The sequence below is a fragment of the Hyperolius riggenbachi genome, chromosome 10, assembly GCF_040937935.1.
Source record: "Hyperolius riggenbachi isolate aHypRig1 chromosome 10, aHypRig1.pri, whole genome shotgun sequence".
NCBI classification, from domain to species: Eukaryota; Metazoa; Chordata; class Amphibia; order Anura; family Hyperoliidae; genus Hyperolius; species Hyperolius riggenbachi.
This window is the reverse complement of record NC_090655.1, coordinates 292872247-292895760: the sequence shown is the minus strand read 5'-3', so window position 1 is coordinate 292895760 and position 23514 is coordinate 292872247. Positions and strand designations below refer to the sequence as shown.

Genomic DNA, 23514 nt, shown 5'->3' with positions numbered 1-23514 from the left:
CCAGGCATCCACGGGACAGAAAGACTGAGTAGGAAGAAAGAATAGATAGAGGAAGAATAAGAGGGAAAGAAAAAAAGAGAGAGAAGAAGAGAAGAAGGAAGAAAGAAGTCCTGCCAGCATCAAGTATTACATTTTGATAAAAGTCATAACGATGCACATATAATTACAGGACGATTTCCCCCCATATTTTGTTAAATAAATGCAATTTATCCTGAACAACAGCTGTCAAGTGCTCTAATTTATAGATATATTTCACTCTATTCAGTACCTCCGTAACATTGGGTGAGAGAGGATCCCTCCAGTGTTTTGATATGACACACCTAGCAGCAGTTAAAAAGTAATTAATTAAGCGCTGCCTATGAGATTTCAGTTTAGGTATTGGTTTTGCCAGTATGCAGATCGAAGGGTCTAAGGGTACTTCGATGTCAGTGTAGCGCTTTATTAGGTGGATCACTTCTGTCCAGAAGGACTGTATTCTAGGACACGACCAGAACAGATGATAAATAGTACCAGGCTGATTGCACTTTCTCCAGCATGCCGGGGATATTAATGGGTTCCATTTATGGAGTCTGACTGGTGTTTGGTACCAGAGAAACATGATCTTGTAAATATTTTCTTTCGTTGTTACACAGAAGTTTTAGCTGCATTTAACCATATTCTTGACCATGCGTCCAAGTTGGTGTCTGAGTTCAGTTCTTGGTCCCAGTATTTCATATATTTATGCTTGTATTCTGATGCAAAACGTAGAGGTGAATTAAGCCATGTATAAAAAGAGGATATGAGGCCTTTTTGCGTGGGGCCAGCATCCATAATTACTTCTAGTTCCGTTTTGCTTGCAAATTCCAGGGTAGGAGATATAGAAAGTATAAAATGGCAGATCTGCATTTATTGTAAATTATGAGCGTTTGTTAATGCTATACGGTCCTTAAGGTCATCAAATGAATACAATCTACCTGTAAAGGGATTAAGTAAATCAAAGATAAACCATATATCCTTTTGGGCCCATATCGAAGTGGTCGTACACCCAAGACCTGGGACAAAATTAGGATTGCCAAAAATTGGGATCATCGAGGAGGCTTGTGGGAGTAGGGACATACGTCTCCCCAAGACCGACCATCATTTTAGGTTGGATCGTAGGTCCTAAGGGCCTCCACAGGAGGTAAAACACTTTTCCACAGGAAAGCACTAGGGTGAGAGGGATAATAAGCCTCAAATTCTATCCTTGCCCATTTTGCATGAGGTTTTCTCTCAAACCATGCCACCATCTGTCTAAGTTGACTGGCCACATAGTAATTGTATATATTAGGGACTGAGAGGCCCCCATGCTGCCTTTGAAGAATTAGTATAGATCTAGATATCCTGGGCGTTTTTCCTTGCCAAATAAATCGTGTCAGTGCCTTCTGAAGAAGGATCAGAATAGACTGCGGGATCCACATAAGGATTGTGGAAAATACATACACCAATTTGGATAGGGAGTTCATCTTAAAAGCCGTCATACGGCCAAAGCAGGAAATACTATAGTCTTTCCACTTATTCAGATCTTTTAGAATTCTGGAAATTAGGGGAGATACATTAAAATGAATTCGCTTCCCAGAATCTCTTGGAAGAAAGACCCCAAGGTATTTGAGAGTATCCGATTGCCATCTATAAGGAAACCGCAGCTTCATATCCCTCTCAGTTTGGGTCGGGAGGAAGAATGAGAGGGCCTCTGTCTTGCTATCATTTATTTTATAATTTGAAAGATAACCAAACCTGGAGAGCTCCGCATGCATGTTGGGAAGAGAGATATACGGATTAGTTACTGATATTAACACATCGTCAGCAAAAAGTGACATTTTAAAATTTGTTCTCCCGATATGTAGCCCAGAAATGTCAGGGTTGCCCCTTATCCTTGCAGCCAGAGGCTCAATGGTTAAAGCAAAAAGCAATGGGGACAAGGGGCAACCCTGGCGAGTCCCATTTGAAATTGGGAAAAACTGGTGCGGATCAGTAAAAGGAATTTTTAATGCTACCTGGGGAGTTGAATACAATTTAAATAAGGTATTTAACCCTTTCTGGACCAGCACCCTCTGCCCTCTTAAGGACCAGAGGGTGCTGGTCCAGCAAACCGCCGCTTCCCGACAAACCGCCGCAAGTTACCGTCGCTCCCGCCGGACACGCCGCTCTGTCCCCGCCGCAGGCTGCTCTCTCTGCCGTCGCTATGACGGCAGAGCGCTGTGCGCCGGTCAGGAGCCGCTTTCATTGGCTCCTGACCCTGTCATTTCATGTAAGCCAATGAAAGCGGCTCCTGCCCGGCTCACAGTGCTCTGCCGTCATAGAGGCGGCAGGGCAGCAAGGAGCGGCGGGGGCAGAGCGGACCGAGCGGCGGAGACGGGCGGGGGCGCGCGGTCAATGGGACGTAGAGTTTACATCCGGGCAGGACCGCAGCGCTCCCTGCCCGCCGTAGATTTATACTCGCTCGGTCCGCAGGTAGTTAAAAAAGCCCCCTCAAAGCCCATTGCCCGTAGTGTTTGGAAAAGGAAGGGCCAACTAAGCCTATCGAAAGCTTTTTCTGCATCGAGACTCATTAATATTGAAGGTAGCTTATTATGATTGATATGGTCTATCAGATTAATTGATCTCCTAATATTATCCCCTGCATAACGTCCCGAAATGAATCCTACCTGATCTGAATCTACCAAGGAGGGCATGAGTGTGCATAAACGATTTGCAAGTACTTTTGTAAATATTTTTAAATCGGTATTAAGCAACGAGATCGGTCTGTAATTTTTGGGGTCTAATGGATCCCTGTCCGTTTTTGGGATTACAACCATATGCGATTTTAACATTGAAGTTGGTATGGGATCCATCCCCCAGAAACTATTGAATAAAGTGACCAGCCTAGGGATTAACAGATCCTGACATTTTTTTATAGTAAGCCATAGTGAACCCATCAGGGCCAGGGGCCTTGTGGGGCTTTGCATGTTTAAGGACCTCAGAGACCTCTATCTCAATTGTACCATTTAGGATGTTTAATTGGTTAGGAAGCAAAGTTGGGAGATCACATGATCTTAAATAGTCGCTCATCTCTTTTCTAGAAGGGGGGGGGGATGTCCATCTCCTTCTTGAAGATTATAAACACCGGAGAAATATCCCCTAAATAATTGGGATATGCGGCGTAGGTCATGGTGTAGGACTCCTTTTTTATCTTTTAAAGCGTAAACCACATTGCGAGTTTTCATGTCCCGTAGTTTCTTAGCTAGCATGATGTGGGCTCTATTGCCTTTTTCATAGAATAGCTGTCTAGTGAAAAACAAGGATCTTTCTGCGGACGCAAATTGCAAGTCAGATAATTGTTTACGCAGTACTTCCAAATTATAATGGGTTTGCTTAGAAGGCGACTTTTTATGTGACTCTAACTCTGCAATCTGTTGGAGCAAAACATTTACTTTATGTATAGCTTCCTTTTTCCTTCTGCTAGCTATTGCTATAAGTTTGCCTCTGATACAAGCTTTATGTGTTTCCCACACAGTTGAAAAATGCGTGACTGATCCTGTATTTAACTTAAAGAAGGAATCTACATTTTCCAATACATCCTGGCTTATCTCTTCATACAATAAATAAGCTGTCGTTCAATTTCCAAACCGAAGGCAACCTGGGATTATTAGCTAGATTGAGTGTTAATTCCAGAGGAGAATGGTCAGACCATGATATTGGACCTATTTCTGAGGAGATCAAAGAGTTTAATAATGAGGGAGATAGAAAAAAATGATCGATTCTAGTATAAGTGAAAGATGGATGAGAATAAAACGTAAAGTCCATTTCCCCTGCATGCAAAGCTCTCCAGGCATCCCATAAATCGAATTGTTTTTGCAGCTGTCTAAAATTTTTGGAAAGTTTACAAATAGAGGGAAAATTGGATGGGGTATCTACAGACTTACGATCTCTGGTAGGAAAGCAAATCATATTGAAGTCACCCCCTAATGTCACATTAGGACAGTTAAGCTGCTCTATCTTTTTAAGAACCTTTTTTAAAAATTGTATTTGGTGGACATTTGGTACATATGCAACCGCTAATACAATTTCTAGACCATGCAGAGAACCCTGTAATATAATATATCGCCCTCTGGGATCACTGTATTCCTTTTTAACCTGAAACGGGCATCTATTATGTATGGGCAAAGCAACTCCAGGTTTTTTAACTGGTGCACTAGCGACAAACGATGATGGATAACATTTGCTTTTTAAATATCCCGGACGCTTTGAAGAGAATCCTGTCTCTTGCAGAAAAACAAAATCCGTTCCAATTCGTTCCAGATCTCTTAAAGCTAAATATCGTTTCCTCACTGAATAAAGCCGTTTAACATTTAAAGTGACCAATTTCACCATTATGGGGGATTAAAATTGCTTGGATCAGGTATACAGTGAACCCAGAGTTTTTTAAATATGACTCTAAGAATATAGATGACTGGCAGGACAAGTATAGAGGAGAAGGAAAGCAGAAAGGAGAGTAACAGAAGTGAAGAAAAGGTAAGAAAGAACAGAAGAAAGAATGAAGAAACCCCAACTTCTATGGGGCTGAACAGCAAACCTGTAACAGACAGTAGGCATTGCACATAATGCAATGCTCTTAGTAGGTAACCTAACATAACAAGGGTGGTGTGAACCCCTGTTAGGGTGCGCCCCACTGCACACCCGTAGAGGGAAGACATACTGACTCCCAGCAGGCCGGACAGCCTGTCGCCCAGCCCGGTCAGCTGCCCATTGCTACGACATTTTTACAACGACATGTCATATATAACATAATCAACCGTAACTAAAAAATTTAAAGTAGTGAACAAAGCGCTTTAGTCCTTATTATCTTCAGATGCTGGGACCTCTGGAGAGAGACAAGGAGGTGACCTATTCTGACCCTGGGTCTTAGAAGGAGTGCTAGGGTGTTGTGTTTTCCCCGGCATGCGGAGTCCCAGACCTTTAAGCAAATCCGGTGCATCTTCTGGTGCGGAGATGGCGTGTTAGGCCCCGTCTTTGACTGCAATCAGTTTAAAGGGATACCCCCAGCGGTACTGAATGCCCTTCTCACGTAGCAAAGCAGTAACTGGTCAGAGCTTGTGGCATTTGGCAAGTGTAATAGGGGAAATGTCATTGAATATTTGCACTTCATGATCCCGGAACTTGTAGGAATTCACGTTTCTCACCGCCATGGCCACCACCTCTTTCGCTTCATAATAATGAAATCGGACTATTATGTCCCTCAGCAAAGGTGTTCCCTCTGGGCGCGGCCCTATCGCCCTATGGGCTCTGTCAAAGCGCCACATATCTTGTGAGGTGTCGGGGGAGATCTCAGAAAACAGGTCAGTCAGATATTGCTTTATATCAGGGGGCTTGACAAAGTCTGGCACCCCTCTTACCCGCAGATTTGATCTCCGGTCCCGATTTTCGTGGTCCTCAATGAAGCGGTGAAGTTCCCCTACAGTATCCATCAACTTATCATTTTCCTCTTCCAGATATGTGCAGTGCTGCTCTAGGGCCGTTACCGCCTTCTCGAGTGCCGCTGTACGGGAGAGAGTAGTCTCTATGTCCGTCCAGAGTCCCGCCAATGACGAGGAAACCGCTTCCGTTACTGAGCAGGAGATTTTCTGGTGTAGGTCAGCTAGGCAGGATTCTAACACTTGCTTGGTGATAAATTCTGGAGCTTCAGTTTGATCTGTGCCATGCTGCTTTTTGGGCGACGCCATCTTGGAAAGAGGCGGAGGCTTTATAGGCCGAGAGAAATATGCTTCAAAGTTACGTCTGGAAGCCGATTTGCCTCTCTTCTTTGGTCCCATAAGAATCAGCGAATGGTAAGGTGTACGCTCATGCGTTATAAGCGCAGGATCTTCCCAGCTAAAGCCGTTGCAGCTTGCGTTTGTGTCAGCTGAGCAGCGGAGCTCTCAGGCTAAGCGGCCATCTTGCCCGGCGCCACGCATGCGCCCCTTTATTGCATATTTTTAATTAAAAAATGTAATGTACTATTGGAGCGCTTCTTTTTCTACAATCCTCTATTCAGTGTGTCAGAGGATTCTCCCTTCATGAGCTGCGGCGCCAGGAATGTATCTCCCTCCCTCTGCACTGTCCCGCTTGTGCAGAGACGCGATTCACTGGCCGACATGAGTAAACAATCCAAGCTGTGCCGACAGGCTTCTGGTGTGCTGGCAGATTGTGTGAGCGGTTCACTGATTGAATCGATGAACCGCTCACACAGGCTGCCTGCACACCAGAAATCTGTCGGCACAGCTTGGATTGTTTACTCATCTCGGGCAGCGAACAGCCCCTCTGCACCAGAGTGTTGCCTGGCTGCCCTTCTGATCTTGGAGCTTGGCATGCTGGTCTCAGTGGTTGCAGACTAGTGTGAAACTGTCACAACCAACATGTTTCACCATTACCCAACAGCCTCTTCAGGGACTTGGACGACAGGACATGTGAGACAATCTCCGCCCATGGTCTCCAAAGAGAAACATGTGACAGTTCAGCACAATGCCATAAATGTGGGCAGGCACGCCCTCCCCTCCACAGCGCATGGTATAACCCTCCCAGAGGACAGCCGTCGCATGTTCACGGCCACCCAAGGAATCCGAGCTACCCCGCAATCCTGGAAGCAGAGGTCACAAGTTCCACCGCCGTACTGAGCAATGATAACCAACCCATCCACTCTAGGGCTAATTGTGCATCCGGTTACTGAGACGGCCTCAGGACGGAGGAGAGGTATTCTATTACGCATCCCACCCATCATCAGATAGACCTGGGACTTGGCCGGCTACACGAGTTCTTTACTTGGAGACAGATAGTCCTGGGACTTGGCCGGCTACACGAGTTCTTTACTTTGAGACAGATAGTCCTAAGTCTTGGCCAGCTACACAAGTTCTCGGAGACAGATAGTCCTGGGACTTGGCCAGCTACATGAGTTCTTTGCTTGGAGACTGATAGTCCTGGGACTGGGCCAGCTACAGGAGTTCTTTACTTGGAGACAGATAGTCCTAAGTCTTGGCCAGCTACACAAGTTCTCGGAGACAGATAGTCCTGGGACTTGGCCAGCTACATGAGTTCTTTGCTTGGAGACTGATAGTCCTGGGACTGGGCCAGCTACAGGAGTTATTTGCCTGGAGACAGATAGTCCTGGGACTTGGCCAGCTACATGAGTGCTTTACTTGGAGACAGATAGTCCTGGGACTTGGCCAGCTACATGAGTTCTTTACTTGGAGACAGATAGTCCTGGGACTTGGCCAGCTACACAAGTTCTTTACTTTAAGACAGATAGTCCTGGGACGGGGCCAGCTACATGAGTTCTTTGCTTGGAGACAAATAGTCCTGGGACTTGGCCAGCTAGACAAGATCTTTATTTGGAGAGAGATAGTCCTGGGACTTGGCCAGCTACATGAGTTCTTTACATGGAAACAGATAGTACTTGGCCAGCTAAACAAGTTCTTTACTTGGGGGATGATAGTCCTGACATTTGGCCAGCTACATGAGTTCTTCACTTGGAGACAGATAGTCCTGGGCCAGCTACACAAGTTCTTTACTTGAAGTCAGATAGTCCTGGGACTTGGCCTGCTACAAAAGATCTTGGAGACATAATCCTGGCACTTGGCCAGCTACATGAGTTCTCCACTTGGAACCAGAAGACTCTGGGACTTGGACAGTCAGATGAAGTCTCCACTTAGAAAAAAAAAAAAAAAAAGTCCTGGCACTTGGCCAGCTACACGAGTTCTTTACTTGAAGCCAGATAATCCTGGGACTTGGCCGGCTACACAAGTTCTTGGAGATAGACAGTCCTGGCACTTGGCAGCTACACGAGTTCTGCACTTGGATCAGATAGTCCTAAGACTTGGCGAGCAAATTATTAAAATTCAGGATACACTGGTGACTTCACAAACTCTGCTACAAACTGGATGCCTACACATACTGAGAGAGACATCAGATAATCCATGGCTGGCTGAATAATCTTGGCCAGCATAGTCTTATTTACTAATGATGGCATGTTATGCCAAATGACAGACACTGGTGATAGAGGGGTTTCATGCTGGCTCCACGTGGTGTAGAAGAAGACTGGGCGCTGCACCATGTGACTGAACTGGGAGGTAACTGCTGGATGTGGTGAGGGGAGAAGAAAGGATCTTCAAACAACTTGTGGATGTTTTTGAGAAAGGATTATTTATCTTGTATAGAAGTAAAGTCCCAGGCTGCTCAGAGCGCCCATCTAAGCCGGCTATGTAAGAGAATTCAAGGGCTATAACTCAGCTTCCTGCACTGGCTCAGAACTTCCCATCACCAGGAAAGAAAGGGGGCATCATGGACACTGGAGCTGGAACAAAGGCATAACGAAGATACAAAGCCATTCCTGCACTGGCTCAGAACTTCCCATCACCAGGTAAGAAAGGGGGCATCATGGACACTGGAGATGGAACAAGGGCATAACGAAGATACAAAGCCATTCCTGCACTGGCTCAGAACTTCCCATCACCAGGAAAGGAAGGAGGCATCATGGACACTGGAGATGGAACAAGGGCATAACGAAGAAACAAAGCCATTCCTGCACTGGCTCAGAACTTCCCATCACCAGGAAAGGAAGGAGGCATCATGGACACTGGAGATGGAACAAGGGCATAACGAAGATACAAAGCCATTCCTGCACTGGCTCAGAACTTCCCATCACCAGGAAAGGAAGGGGGACATCATGGACACTGGAGATGGAACAAGGGAATAACGAAGATACAAAGCCATTCCTGCACTGGCTCAGAACTTCCCATCACCAGGAAAGAAAGGGGGCATCATGGACACTGGAGATGGAACAAGGGCATAACGAAGATACAAAGCCATTCCTGCACTGGTTCAGAACTTCCCATCACCAGGAAAGAAAGGGGGCATCCTGGACACTGGAGATGGAACAAGGGCATAACGAAGATACAAAGTCATTCCTGCATTGGCTCAGAACTTCCCATCACCAGGAAAGAAAGGGAGCATCATGGACACTGGAGATGGAACAAGGGCATAACGAAGATACAAAGCCATTCCTGCACTGGCTCAGAACTTCCCATCACCAGGAAAGGAAGGCGGCATCATGGACACTGGAGATGGAACAAGGGCATAACGAAGATACAAAGTCATTCCTGCACTGGCTCAGAACTTCCCATCACCAGGAAAGGAAGGGGGACATCATGGACACTGGAGATGGAACAAGGGCATAACGAAGATACAAAGCCATTCCTGCACTGGCTCAGAACTTCCCATCACCAGGAAAGAAAGGGAGCATCATGGACACTGGAGATGGAACAAGGGCATAACGAAGATACAAAGTCATTCCTGCACTGGCTCAGAACTTCCCATCACCAGGAAAGAAAGGGAGCATCATGAACACTGGAGATGGAACAAGGGCATAACGAAGATACAAAGCCATTCCTGCACTGGCTCAGAACTTCCCATCACCAGGAAAGAAAGGGAGCATCATGGACACTGGAGATGGAACAAGGGCATAACGAAGATACAAAGTCATTCCTGCACTGGCTCAGAACTTCCCATCACCAGGAAAGAAAGGGAGCATCATGAACACTGGAGATGGAACAAGGGAATAACGAAGATACAAAGCCATTCCTGCACTGGCTCAGAACTTCCCATCACCAGGAAAGGAAGGAGGCATCATGGACACTGGAGATGGAACAAGGGAATAACGAAGATACAAAGCCATTCCTGCACTGGCTCAGAACTTCCCATCACCAGGAAAGGAAGGAGGCATCATGGACACTGGAGATGGAACAAGGGCATAACGAAGATACAAAGCCATTCCTGCACTGGCTCAGAACTTCCCATCACCAGGAAAGGAAGGGGGACATCATGGACACTGGAGATGGAACAAGGGTATAACGAAGATACAAAGTCTGGAGAGAAGACTGGAGTTGACTTAGGCTACTTACACACCAAGACGTTGTGTTTTAGGGGACGTTATGGTCGCATAAAGTGCCCCTAACGCAACGCATGGTGGTGTTGAAGTTGGACGTCAGATTGAGCTGCGTTATGCAGCTCTCAAAGTAGCCGCTCCAGGTTAGTCATAGGAAGTCCGGATCTTTTCAAGGATTCGGATCATTTGAATCGGATCATTGAAAAGATCCGGATCTTTGAACCGAATCATTTGAATCATTTTACTAGGGAAGCAGACTGGGTGAAATGACTAGCAGGACAGGACTTTCCCTGCACTGTATATTCTGTATGTTCCTGTTTCTTCCAGACAGACATCCACTGTGAACCAAATCTTTCATTGTGATGATCCGCGATGATTCGACTCATAAAAAAGATCCGGATCAAATGAACGATTCATTCATGATCCGGACAACACTACAGTCCCACCACAAGTCTCTGCAGTGCAGTGAATATTAATTAGCCATGTGGCTGGCTGCGGAGGAGGGGAGACCTCCTCCTCCAGCATTACTGAGCATGTACAAACAGGCTAACGCTGCTTAGCCCAGTATAACGTACAGCATGCAGCACTTTGTTTTTAATGTGCTGCGTTACAATGTAACGCAACATGTTACTGTGAACAGCAACATTGATTTCACATTACTGTGAGTTAGGCTGCGTTACTGGCTGCTGTAACGTGGGACTTTAACGTCCCACTGTGAAACCAGCCTCAAGGATCTGCACAGCTTTTTACAGGAATGAGAATACTCGATTTTCCTCATTCTTGTGGTTGTACCCAACATTCTAGGTTCTGCAAAGGCTACGAGGAAGGTTTGGTCCCAGGTTTCCCTGATTAAATTCACAAAGGACCCAGCATCCACTGATTACACCACAAAGGTCCCAGCATCCCCCAATTATACCACAAAGGTCCCAGCATCCCCTAACTATACCACAAAGGTCCCAGCATCCCCCGATTATACCACAAAGGTCCCAGCATCCCCCGATTATACCACAAAGGTCCCAGCATCCACTGATTACACCACAAAGGTCCCAGCATCCCCCAATTACACCACAAAGGTCCCAGCATCCCCTGATTATACCACAAAGGTCCCAGCATCCCCTAATTATACCACGAAGGTCCCAGCATCTCCCAATTATACCAAAAAGGTCCCAGCATCCCCTAATTAGACCACAAAGGTCCCAGCATCCCCTGATTATATCACAAAGGTCCCAGCATCCGATTATATCACAAAGGTCCCAGCATCCCCCGATTATACCACAAAGGTCCCAGCATCCCCCAATTACACCACAAAGGTCCCAGCATCCCCCAATTACACCACAAAGGTCCCAGCATCCCCCAATTATACCACAAAGGTCCCAGCATCCCCTAACTATACCACAAAGGTCCCAGCATCCCCTAATTATACCACAAAGGTAACAGCATCCCCTGATTATATCACAAAGGTCCCAGCATCCCCAGATTATACCACATAGGTCCCAGCATCCCCCAATTACACCACAAAGGTCCCAGCATCCCCCAATTATACCACAAAGGTCCCAGTAGTCACCATTTATGTCACACACAAATCTGTGTACAGTAATGTACAGTGACCATTATTAGCTTATTACAGGCCGGTAACACTAAGTCACCCCCTACTGTGACCAATCTGTGTACAGTAATGTACAGTAACCATTATCAGCTTATTAAAGGCCGGTAACACTAAGTCACCCCTACTGTGCCCAATCTGTGTACAGTAATGTACAGTGACCATTATCAGCTTATTACCGGCCAGTAATACACACACGCACTACAGCAGCCAACGACGGGTCCGTCGGCACCTCCCGCTGGGCGGGTTTTCAGCAGACTGTAGTGCGTGTGTATGCACTGTCGGCGGACTGATAAGGCTGTTCCTGAACGATCCGCAGGGAGGATCATTCAGGAACAGCCTTATCAGTCTGCCGACAGTGCGTACACATGCACTACAGTCTACTGAAAACCCGCCCAGCGGGAGGTGCCGACGGACCCATCGTTGGCTGCTGTAGTGCGTGTGTACGCACCTTAAAGAGAACCCGAGGTGGGGTTCTTCCATCGCAATCTATACACAGAGGCTGGGCCTGCCTATAGAGCCCAGTCTCTGTTGCTAGTTAGTTTCTTTCAAAGCCCCCCCTGCGCGCTGTCAGACCCCATAAACCACAGCCGCGCTGGCGACATGCAGCGTGTCGCAGCCGACTGTGTTTAGCTCACTACTGTCAGTCTCGCCGCTCCCCCGCCTCCTGAATCGCTCCTGTCCCCGCCCACATCCCTTCCCTCGCCGCTGATTGGAGGGTAGGGACGCGGGCAGGGACCGGAGCGATTCAGGAGGCGGGGGAGCAGCCGAGACTGAGTGTAAAGTAGTAGTGAGGTAAACACAGCCGCGCTAGGGTCTGACGGCGCGCAGGGGGGCTTTGGAGGGAACTAACTAGCAACAGAGGCTGGTCTCTATGGACGACCCAGCCTCTGTATATGGATTGCATTGTAAGAACCCCGCCTCTGGTTCTCTTTAAGTCACCCCTACTGTGACCAATCTGTGTACAGTAATGTACAGTGACCATTATCAGCTTATTACAGGCCAGTAACACTAAGTCACCCCCTACCTGTGCCCAATCTGTGTACAGTAATGTACAGTGACCATTATCAGCTTATTACAGGCCAGTAACACTAAGTCACCCCTACTGTGACCAATCTGTGTACAGTAATGTACAGTGACCATTATCAGCTTATTACAGGCTAGTAACACTAAGTCACCCCCTACTGTGACCAATCTGTGTACAGTAATGTACAGTGACCATTATCAGCTTATTACAGGCTAGTAACACTAAGTCACCCCCTACTGTGACCAATCTGTGTACAGTAATGTAAAGTGACCATTATCAGCTTATTACAGGCTGGTAACACTAACTCCCCCTACTGTGACCAATCTGTGTACAGTAATGTACAGTGACCATTATCAGCTTATTACAGGCCGGTAACACTAAGTCACCCCCTACTGTGACCAATCTGTATACAGTAATGTACAGTGACCATTATCAGCTTATTACAGGCCGGTAACACTAAGTCACCCCTACTGTGACCAATCTGTGTACAGTGACCATTATCAGCTTATTACAGGCCGGTAACATTAAGTCACCCCCTACTGTGACCAATCAGTGTACAGTAATGTGCAGTGACCATTATCAGCTTATTACAGGCCGGTAACACTAAGTCACCCCTACTGTGGCCAATCTGTGTACAGTAATGTGCAGTGACCATTATCAGCTTATTACAGGCCAGTGACACTAAGTCACCCCCTACTGTGGCCAATCTGTGGACAGTAATGTACAGTGACCATTATCAGCTTATTACAGGCCAGTAACACTAAGTCACCCCCTACTGTGACCAATCTGTGTACAGTAATGTACAGTGACCATTATCAGCTTATTACAGGCCGGTAACACTAAGTCACCCCTACTGTGACCAATCTGTGTACAGTAATGTACAGTGACCATTATCAGCTTATTACAGGCCGGTAACACTAAGTCACCCCCTACTGTGACCAATCTGTATACAGTAATGTACAGTGACCATTATCAGCTTATTACAGGCCGGTAACACTAAGTCACCCCTACTGTGACCAATCTGTGTACAGTGACCATTATCAGCTTATTACAGGCCAGTAACACTAAGTCACCCCTACTGTGACCAATCTGTGTACAGTAATGTGCAGTGACCATTATCAGCTTATTACAGGCCAGTAACACTAAGTCACCCCCTACTGTGGCCAATCTGTGGACAGTAATGTACAGTGACCATTATCAGCTTATTACAGGCCAGTAACACTAAGTCACCCCATACTGTGACCAATCTGTGTACAGTAATGTACAGTGACCATTATCAGCTTATTACAGGCCGGTAACACTAAGTCACCCCTACTGTGACCAATCTGTGTACAGTAATGTACAGTGACCATTATCAGCTTATTACAGGCCGGTAACACTAAGTCACCCCTACTGTGACCAATCTGTGTACAGTAATGTACAGTGACCATTATCAGCTTATTACAGGCCGGTAACACTAAGTCACCCCCTACTGTGACCAATCTGTGTACAGTAATGTACAGTGACCATTATCAGCTTATTACAGGCCGGTAACATTAAGTCACCCCCTACTGTGACCAATCAGTGTACAGTAATGTGCAGTGACCATTATCAGCTTATTACAGGCCGGTAACACTAAGTCACCCCTACTGTGGCCAATCTGTGTACAGTAATGTACAGTGACCATTATCAGCTTATTACAGGCCGGTAACACTAAGTCACCCCATACTGTGACCAATCTGTGTACAGTAATGTACAGTGACCATTATCAGCTTATTACAGGCCGGTAACACTAAGTCACCCCTACTGTGACCAATCTGTGTACAGTAATGTACAGTGACCATTATCAGCTTATTACAGGCCGGTAACACTAAGTCACCCCTACTGTGACCAATCTGTGTACAGTAATGTACAGTGACCATTATCAGCTTATTACAGGCCGGTAACACTAAGTCACCCCCTACTGTGACCAATCTGTGTACAGTAATGTACAGTGACCATTATCAGCTTATTACAGGCCGGTAACATTAAGTCACCCCCTACTGTGACCAATCAGTGTACAGTAATGTGCAGTGACCATTATCAGCTTATTACAGGCCGGTAACACTAAGTCACCCCTACTGTGACCAATCTGTGTACAGTAATGTACAGTGACCATTATCAGCTTATTACAGGCCGGTAACACTAAGTCACCCCCTACCTGTGACCAATCTGTGTCTAGTAAAAAGTTAAACATAATATAAAAATAATTACTGACATAGATTTTGCTTACTTATTAATTCTTTAAAATTGTCTTCTTCTTTTATTGTCACCATCATTATATCATCCTCTATAGATTGCTGATCACTGGAATTATACGTGTCATCTTCTTCCTCTTTAATCTTCACCATCACATCTCCCTCCTCCTCCATAGTCTGCTGATCACTCCTCACATCAGTCTCTTCTTCTTCCTCTTTGGTTTCAACTTTTTTATCAATCAGTTCTTCATCCTAAGTGCATACAATGATATCATAAATCTTACACATATAAGCAATAACAAGCTGAGGCTACACAGAACAAAACAATGTTTTTCTGGAGACCCTCAGTCCCACCTACCTGAAAATGCTGGTAGGTGGTGTGACCTTCCTGTGGACAATCCTGGAAATAAAGAGGACCTGTACATCTCTCTGGTGGGTTTCTGTTACTGGATACATCTGCAGGAAACACACACACTGACTGAATACATTGTCTCTATGTGATTATCAGATGATGGGGGATCTAGGTGGGTAATCCTGGGAATAAAGAGGACCTGTACATCTCTCTGGTGGGTTTCTGTTACTGGATACATCTGTAGGAAACACACACACTGACTGAATACATTGTCTCTATGTGATTATCAGATGATGGGGGATCTAGGTGGGCAATCCTGGGAATAAAGAGGACCTGTACATCTCTCTGGTGGGTTTCTGTTACTGGATACATCTGTAGGAAACACACACACTGACTGAATACATTGTCTCTATGTGATTATCAGATGATGGAGGATCTAGGTGGGCAATCCTGGGAATAAAGAGGACCTGTACATCTCTCTGGTGGGTTTCTGTTACTGGATACATCTGTAGGAAACACACACACTGACTGAATACATTGTCTCTATGTGATTATCAGATGATGGGGGGTCTAGGTGGCCAATCCTGGGAATAAAGAGGACCTGTACATCTCTCTGGTGGGTTTCTGTTACTGGATACATCTGTAGGAAACACACACACTGACTGAATACATTGTCTATATGTGATTATCAGATGATGGGGGATCTAGGTGGACCCCAAGTACTGCTCTCTCCTGTACAAGTAATGAAAGTCTCCTCTTACCCGGTGATGTGAGGGGCGGCTGACTCTCCATCATGGCGTCCTTGTAGAGGTCCTGGTGTCCTTCTATATACTGCCCCTTCTCCATGGAGAAATAGATGAGACAATGAGCCTCCTTATAGGAACCTGACACACAGAATGATACAGTTACCACCATACAAATCACTGGATACTGTCCCATAATTCCTGCTAATGCTCAACTCACCCCGACAGCAGATCAGTGAGGATGTTGTGGGCTTCTCGTGTCTCTCAGATATCAGGGGGTGAGGTGGGGGCACCGCGAAGGTCACCAGACTTCACAGAAGGGAAACTCTGTATGGAGAGACTGAAGGTAAGGTCATGTGACACTCCCAGAATCCTCCTCACCTCTCCAGTCATGTGACACTCCCAGAATCCTCCTCACCTCTCCAGTCATGTGACACTCCCACAATCCTCCTCACCTCTCCAGTCATGTGACACTCCCAGAATCCTCCTCACCTCTTCAGTCATGTGACACTCCCAGAACCCTCCTCACCTCTCCAGTCATGTGACACTCCCAGAATCCTCCTCACCTCTCCAGTCATGTGACAATCCCAGAATCCTCCTCACCTCTCCAGTCATGTGACACTCGCACAATCCTCCTCACCTCTCCAGTCAGGTGTAAAGGTGGCCACTAATGATCCAATCTTGTTCAACCAATCTTACCATTTCTATGTAATATAAGGTAACTGCCTAAAGTATCCATTCACTATATATTCACTCAGTTTACCATTCTACTACATAGATTTGGTAAGATTGGAAGAAAAAGATTGGATCATTAGTGGCCACCATTAGTCTGCAGGGGGTTGGCTATCCACTTAGTGTGACAGACAGGAAGTGCACAGAATGTCCTCTATGCTATACACTTCCCCACCTCAATATCTGTCCTCCCGTACCCCACTGTATGCTCCACCCCTCACCCCAATACCTGTCCTCCCCTCCCCCACTATGTGCTCCTCCCCTCCCCCACTATGTGCTCCTCCCCTCACCCCAATATCTCTCCTCCCCTCCCCCACTATATGCTCCTCCCTTCCCCTAATACCTCCCCCCAGTACCTGTCCTTCCCTTCCTTCAGCACAATACATGACACCACCCATCATATGACTTGTATATTCTCTAAGTTCTTATAATGTTGGTTTAAGTGAAAATATTGGAATAAAAGTCTCCCATCACCTCCTGTGCTGCCAGTCCCAGCAATGTCTTGTCTCCATTTCCTGCCACTCCCCTCCCTTCCCGTCTGTGCGTTCCAGCCGATCTAGCCTCTGCGTTCCAGCCGCTGGAGGGGAAAGCTTGTGATCGCCATCTTGTGTTCAGTAAGCTAACTGCAGCCTCTATTATGCTTCATGTGAAGAGGAGATAACTAGAGACCTACGAGGCGAGAAAGGGGCGGGGTTATCCTGTGTGGGCGTTTACCAGCATTTATTAACCTTTGGACTGCTGGCTATTTTTCATTAAACGTCCAGGCTCTGTTTTAATAGATTTTTATTAAATGCCTTCCCCAAATCTGCGCACAGCATATATTACAATGCATTACAGGGCAGAGAGGGTGACTGAGATCCAAACACGACAGAGGAAGGAGAATTCTGCTCATTACTAGCTAAAGCTAACATGTAATAGACTAAGCAAACCTTGCAGCGGAAGCACCTGATTCGTCCATTTTCAAGCGGCAGATTTACTGTAACATTTGCATAATTCTGCACTTGTGTGTGAGCAGTACGGAGCCGACCATGTGTGGAAGCGCCCAGGGACACCAGTGCTCCTGAAACCTTCTGAGGGCCCTAGAGGCAGCAAATTTACATGGTGGCAATGCTGGAACCAGGACATGGAGAGAGGCTCTATGAGGTCTACAGCCTCCCCTCTCCATAGGTGAGTGGACAGCTCTGGAACCAGGACATGGAGAGAGGCTCTATGAGGTCTACAGCCTCCCCTCTCCATAGGTGAGTGGACAGCGCTGGAACCCGCACACGGAGAGAGGCTCTATGAGGTCTACAGCCTCCCCTCTCCATAGGTGAGTGGGCAGCGCTGGAACCCGGCCACGGAGAGAGGCTCTATGAGGTCTACAGCCTCCCCTCTCCATAGGTGAGTGGGCAGCGCTGGAACCCGGCCACGGAGAGAGGCTCTATGAGGACTACAGCCTCCCCTCTCCATAGGTGAGTGGACAGCGCTGGAACCCGGCCACGGAGAGAGACTCTATGAGGACTACAGCCTCCCCTCTCCATAGGTGAGTGGGCAGCGCTGGAACCAGGACATGGAGAGAGGCTCTATGAGGTCTACAGCCTCCCTTCTTCATAGGTGAGTGGAGAGCGCTGGAACCAGGACACGGAGAGAGGCTCTATGAGGTCTACAGCCTCCCCTCTCCATAGGTGAGTGGGCAGCGCTGGAACCAGGACACGGAGAGAGGCTCTATGAGGTCTACAGCCTGCCCTCTCCATAGGTGAGTGGACAGCTCTGGAACCAGGACATGGAGAGAGGCTCTATGAGGTCTACAGCCTCCCCTCTCCATAGGTGAGTGGGCAGCGCTGGAACCAGGACATGGAGAGAGGCTCTATGAGGTCTACAGCCTCCCCTCTCCATAGGTGAGTGGGCAGCGCTGGAACCAGGACACGGAGAGAGGCTCTATGAGGTCTACAGCCTGCCCTCTCCATAGGTGAGTGGACAGCTCTGGAACCAGGACACGGAGAGAGGCTCTATGAGGTCTACAGCCTCCCCTCTCCATAGGTGAGTGGACAGCTCTGGAACCCGGCCACGGAGAGAGGCTCTATGAGGACTACAGCCTCCCCTCTCCATAGGTGAGTGGACAGTGCTGGAACCAGGACATGGAGAGAGGCTCTATGAGGTTTACAGCCTCCCCTCTCCATAGGTGAGTGGAGAGCGCTGTAACCTGGGCATGGAGAGAGGCTCTATGAGGTCTACAGCCTCCCCTCTCCATAGGTGAGTGGGCAGCGCTGGAACCAGGACACGGAGAGAGGCTCTATGAGGTCTACAGCCTCCCCTCTCCATAGGTGAGTTGGCAGCGCTGGAACCAGGACACGGAGAGAGGCTCTATGAGGTCTACTACAGCCTACCCTCTCCATAGGTGAGTGGAGAGCGCTGGAACCAGGACAGGAAGAGAGGCTCTATGAGGTCTACAGCCTCCCTCTCCATAGCTGAGTGGACAGTGCTGGAACCAGGACATGGAGAGAAACTCTATGAGGTCTACAGCCTCCCTCTCCATAGGTGAGTGGACAGCTCTGGAACCAGGACATGGAGAGAGGCTCTATGAGGTCTACAGCCTCCCCTCTCCATAGGTGAGTGGACAGCTCTGGAACCAGGACACGGAGAGAGGCTCTATGAGGTCTACAGCCTCCCCTCTCCATAGGTGAGTGGACAGCTCTGGAACCAGGACATGGAGAGAGGTTCTATGAGGTCTACAGCCTCCCCTCTCCATAGGTGAGTGGACAGTGCTGGAACCAGGACATGGAGAGAGGCTCTATGAGGTCTACAGCCTCCCCTCTCCATAGGTGAGGGGACAGCGCTGGCCCCTGGAAACGGAGAGAGGCTCTATGAGGACTGCAGCCTCCCCTCTCCATAGGTGAGTGGACAGCGCTGGAACCCGGCCACGGAGAGAGGCTCTATGAGGACTACAGCCTCCCCTCTCCATAGGTGAGTGGACAGTGCTGGAACCCGGCCACGGAGAGAGACTCTATGAGGACTACAGCCTCCCCTCTCCATAGGTGAGAGGACAGTGCTGGAACCCGGACATGGAGAGAGGCTCTATGAGGTCTACAGCCTCCCCTCTCCATATGTGAGTGGACAGCGCTGGAACCCGGACACGGAGAGAGGCTCTATGAGGTCTACAGCCTCCCCTCTCCATAGGTGAGTGGACAGCGCTGGAACCAGGACACGGAGAGAGGCTCTATGAGGTCTACAGCCTCCCTTCTCCATAGGTGAGTGGAGAGCGCTGGAATCAGGACACGGAGAGAGGCTCTATGAGGACTGCAGCCTCCCCTCACCATAGGTGAGTGGACAGCGCTGGAACCCGGCCACGGAGAGAGGCTCTATGAGGTCTACAGCCTCCCCTCTCCATAGGTGAGTGGACAGTGCTGGAACCAGGACATGGAGAGAGGCTCTATGAGGTCTACAGCCTCCCTCTCCATAGGTGAATGGACAGCGCTGTAACCTGGGCATGGAGAGAGGCTCTATGAGGTCTACAGCCTCCCCTGTCCATAGGTGAGAGGACAGTGCATGAACCAGGACACGGAGAGAGGCTCTATGAGGACTACAGCCCCCCTCTCCATACGTGAGTGGACAGTGCATGAACCCGGACACGGAGAGAGGCTCTATGAGGACTATAGCCTCCCCTCTCCATAGGTGAGTGGACAGTGCTGGAGCCAAGACATGGAGAGAGGCTCTATGAGGTCTACAGCCTCCCCTCTCCATAGGTGAGGGGACAGCGCTGGCCCCTGGAAACGGAGAGAGGCTCTATGAGGACTGCAGCCTCCCCTCTCCATAGGTGAGTGGACAGCGCTGGAACCCGGCCACGGAGAGAGGCTCTATGAGGACTACAGCCTCCCCTCTCCATAGGTGAGTGGACAGCGCTGGAACCCGGCCACGGAGAGAGACTCTATGAGGACTACAGCCTCCCCTCTCCATATGTGAGAGGACAGTGCTGGAACCCGGACATGGAGAGAGGCTCTATGAGGTCTACAGCCTCCCCTCTCCATATGTGAGTGGACAGCACTGGAACCCGGACACGGAGAGAGGCTCTATGAGGTCTACAGCCTCCCCTCTCCATAGGTGAGTGGACAGCGCTGGAACCAGGACACGGAGAGAGGCTCTATGAGGTCTACAGCCTCCCTTCTCCATAGGTGAGTGGAGAGCGCTGGAACCAGGACACGGAGAGAGACTCTATGAGGACTGCAGCCTCCCCTCTCCATAGGTGAGTGGACAGCGCTGGAACCCGGCCACGGAGAGAGGCTCTATGAGGACTACAGCTTCCCCTCTCCATAGGTGAGTGGACAGCGCTGGAACCCGGCCACGGAGAGAGACTCTATGAGGACTACAGCCTCCCCTCTCCATAGGTGAGAGGACAGTGCTGGAACCCGGACATGGAGAGAGGCTCCATGAGGTCTACAGCCTCCCCTCTCCATATGTGAGTGGACAGCGCTGGAACCCGGACACGGAGAGAGGCTCTATGAGGACTATAGCCTCCCCTCTCCATAGGTGAGTGGACAGTGCTGGAGCCAAGACATGGAGAGAGGCTCTATGAGGTCTACAGCCTCCCCTCTCCATAGGTGAGGGGACAGCGCTGGCCCCTGGAAACGGAGAGAGGCTCTATGAGGACTGCAGCCTCCCCTCTCCATAGGTGAGTGGACAGCGCTGGAACCCGGCCATGGAGAGAGGCTCTATGAGGACTACAGCCTCCCCTCTCCATAAGTGAGAGGACAGTGCTGGAACCCGGACACGGAGAGAGGCTCTATGAGGTCTACAGCCTCCCCTCTCCATAGGTGAGTGGACAGCGCTGGAACCAGGACACGGAGAGAGGCTCTATGAGGACTACAGCCTCCCCTCTCCATAGGTGAGTGGACAGCGCTGGAACCCGGCCACGGAGAGAGGCTCTATGAGGACTACAGCCTCCCCTCTCCATATGTGAGAGGACAGTGCTGGAACCAGGACATGGAGAGAGGCTCTATGAGGTCTACAGCCTCCCCTCTCCATAGGTGAGTGGACAGCCTGGAACCTGGGCATGGAGAGAGGCTCTATGAGGTCTACAGCCTCCCCTGTCCATAGGTGAGAGGACAGTGCATGAACCAGGACACGGAGAGAGGCTCTATGAGGACTACAGCCCCCCTCTCCATACGTGAGTGGACAGTGCATGAACCCGGACACGGAGAGAGGCTCTATGAGGACTATAGCCTCCCCTCTCCATAGGTGAGTGGACAGTGCTGGAGCCAAGACATGGAGAGAGGCTCTATGAGGTCTACAGCCTCCCCTCTCCATAGGTGAGGGGACAGCGCTGGCCCCTGGAAACGGAGAGAGGCTCTATGAGGACTGCAGCCTCCCCTCTCCATAGGTGAGTGGACAGCGCTGGAACCCGGCCACGGAGAGAGGCTCTATGAGGACTACAGCCTCCCCTCTCCATAGGTGAGTGGACAGCGCTGGAACCCGGCCACGGAGAGAGACTCTATGAGGACTACAGCCTCCCCTCTCCATATGTGAGAGGACAGTGCTGGAACCCGGACATGGAGAGAGGCTCTATGAGGTCTACAGCCTCCCCTCTCCATATGTGAGTGGACAGCACTGGAACCCGGACACGGAGAGAGGCTCTATGAGGTCTACAGCCTCCCCTCTCCATAGGTGAGTGGACAGCGCTGGAACCAGGACACGGAGAGAGGCTCTATGAGGTCTACAGCCTCCCTTCTCCATAGGTGAGTGGAGAGCGCTGGAACCAGGACACGGAGAGAGACTCTATGAGGACTGCAGCCTCCCCTCTCCATAGGTGAGTGGACAGCGCTGGAACCCGGCCACGGAGAGAGGCTCTATGAGGACTACAGCTTCCCCTCTCCATAGGTGAGTGGACAGCGCTGGAACCCGGCCACGGAGAGAGACTCTATGAGGACTACAGCCTCCCCTCTCCATAGGTGAGAGGACAGTGCTGGAACCCGGACATGGAGAGAGGCTCTATGAGGTCTACAGCCTCCCCTCTCCATATGTGAGTGGACAGCGCTGGAACCCGGACACGGAGAGAGGCTCTATGAGGACTATAGCCTCCCCTCTCCATAGGTGAGTGGACAGTGCTGGAGCCAAGACATGGAGAGAGGCTCTATGAGGTCTACAGCCTCCCCTCTCCATAGGTGAGGGGACAGCGCTGGCCCCTGGAAACGGAGAGAGGCTCTATGAGGACTGCAGCCTCCCCTCTCCATAGGTGAGTGGACAGCGCTGGAACCCGGCCATGGAGAGAGGCTCTATGAGGACTACAGCCTCCCCTCTCCATAAGTGAGAGGACAGTGCTGGAACCCGGACACGGAGAGAGGCTCTATGAGGTCTACAGCCTCCCCTCTCCATAGGTGAGTGGACAGCGCTGGAACCAGGACACGGAGAGAGGCTCTATGAGGACTACAGCCTCCCCTCTCCATAGGTGAGTGGACAGCGCTGGAACCCGGCCACGGAGAGAGGCTCTATGAGGACTACAGCCTCCCCTCTCCATATGTGAGAGGACAGTGCTGGAACCAGGACATGGAGAGAGGCTCTATGAGGTCTACAGCCTCCCCTCTCCATAGGTGAGTGGACAGCCTGGAACCTGGACATGGAGAGAGGCTCTATGAGGTCTACAGCCTCCCCTCTCCATAAGTGAGAGGACAGTGCTGGAACCCGGACATGGAGAGAGGCTCTATGAGGTCTACAGCCTCCCCTCTCCATAGGTTAGTGGACAGCCTGGAACCTGGACATGGAGAGAGGCTCTATGAGGACTACATCTTCTACTAAATTCCGGTGAACAGGTTATTAGAATGGTGCATAAACCCCCTAAGGGGGAGAAATTGGAACAATGCTGTCAAAAATGAGGGAACCAACTTCTCATAATGCATAACACTAGTTTATTATCAATACACAAGGAAAACCCCCATACCCCAAGTACCTCCCCCCTAAAAAC

At 49.2% G+C, this 23514-nt stretch overlaps 2 protein-coding genes across 3 annotated transcripts in view; both read right to left on the bottom strand.

The window, feature by feature from the left end:
• Positions 1 to 17120, bottom strand: part of LOC137535601 (zinc finger protein 585A-like) — a 44862-nt gene extending 27742 nt beyond the window's left edge. Inside the window, exons 1-5 of one of the 2 annotated variants that reach the window (XM_068257452.1) lie at positions 17058 to 17120; positions 16072 to 16178; positions 15870 to 15992; positions 15115 to 15212; positions 14792 to 15008 (exon numbers count right to left, since the gene is read on the bottom strand). In XM_068257452.1, the coding sequence (XP_068113553.1) occupies positions 14792 to 15008; positions 15115 to 15212; positions 15870 to 15954 (400 nt within the window). In that variant the 5' untranslated portion in view covers positions 15955 to 15992; positions 16072 to 16178; positions 17058 to 17120. Of the gene's footprint in view, positions 1 to 14791; positions 15009 to 15114; positions 15213 to 15869; positions 15993 to 16071; positions 16179 to 16269; positions 16340 to 17057 lie in introns of those variants that run through there. The other variant, XM_068257453.1, reaches the window with a different exon arrangement.
• Positions 17121 to 19149: 2029 nt separating this feature from the next.
• The window catches only part of LOC137537308 (gastrula zinc finger protein XlCGF17.1-like), a 13581-nt gene continuing 9216 nt past the window's right edge, over positions 19150 to 23514 (bottom strand). Inside the window, exon 5 of the mRNA XM_068259382.1 lies at positions 19150 to 19256. Within this exon, the coding sequence (XP_068115483.1) occupies positions 19150 to 19256 (107 nt within the window). The remainder of the gene's footprint in view (positions 19257 to 23514) is intronic.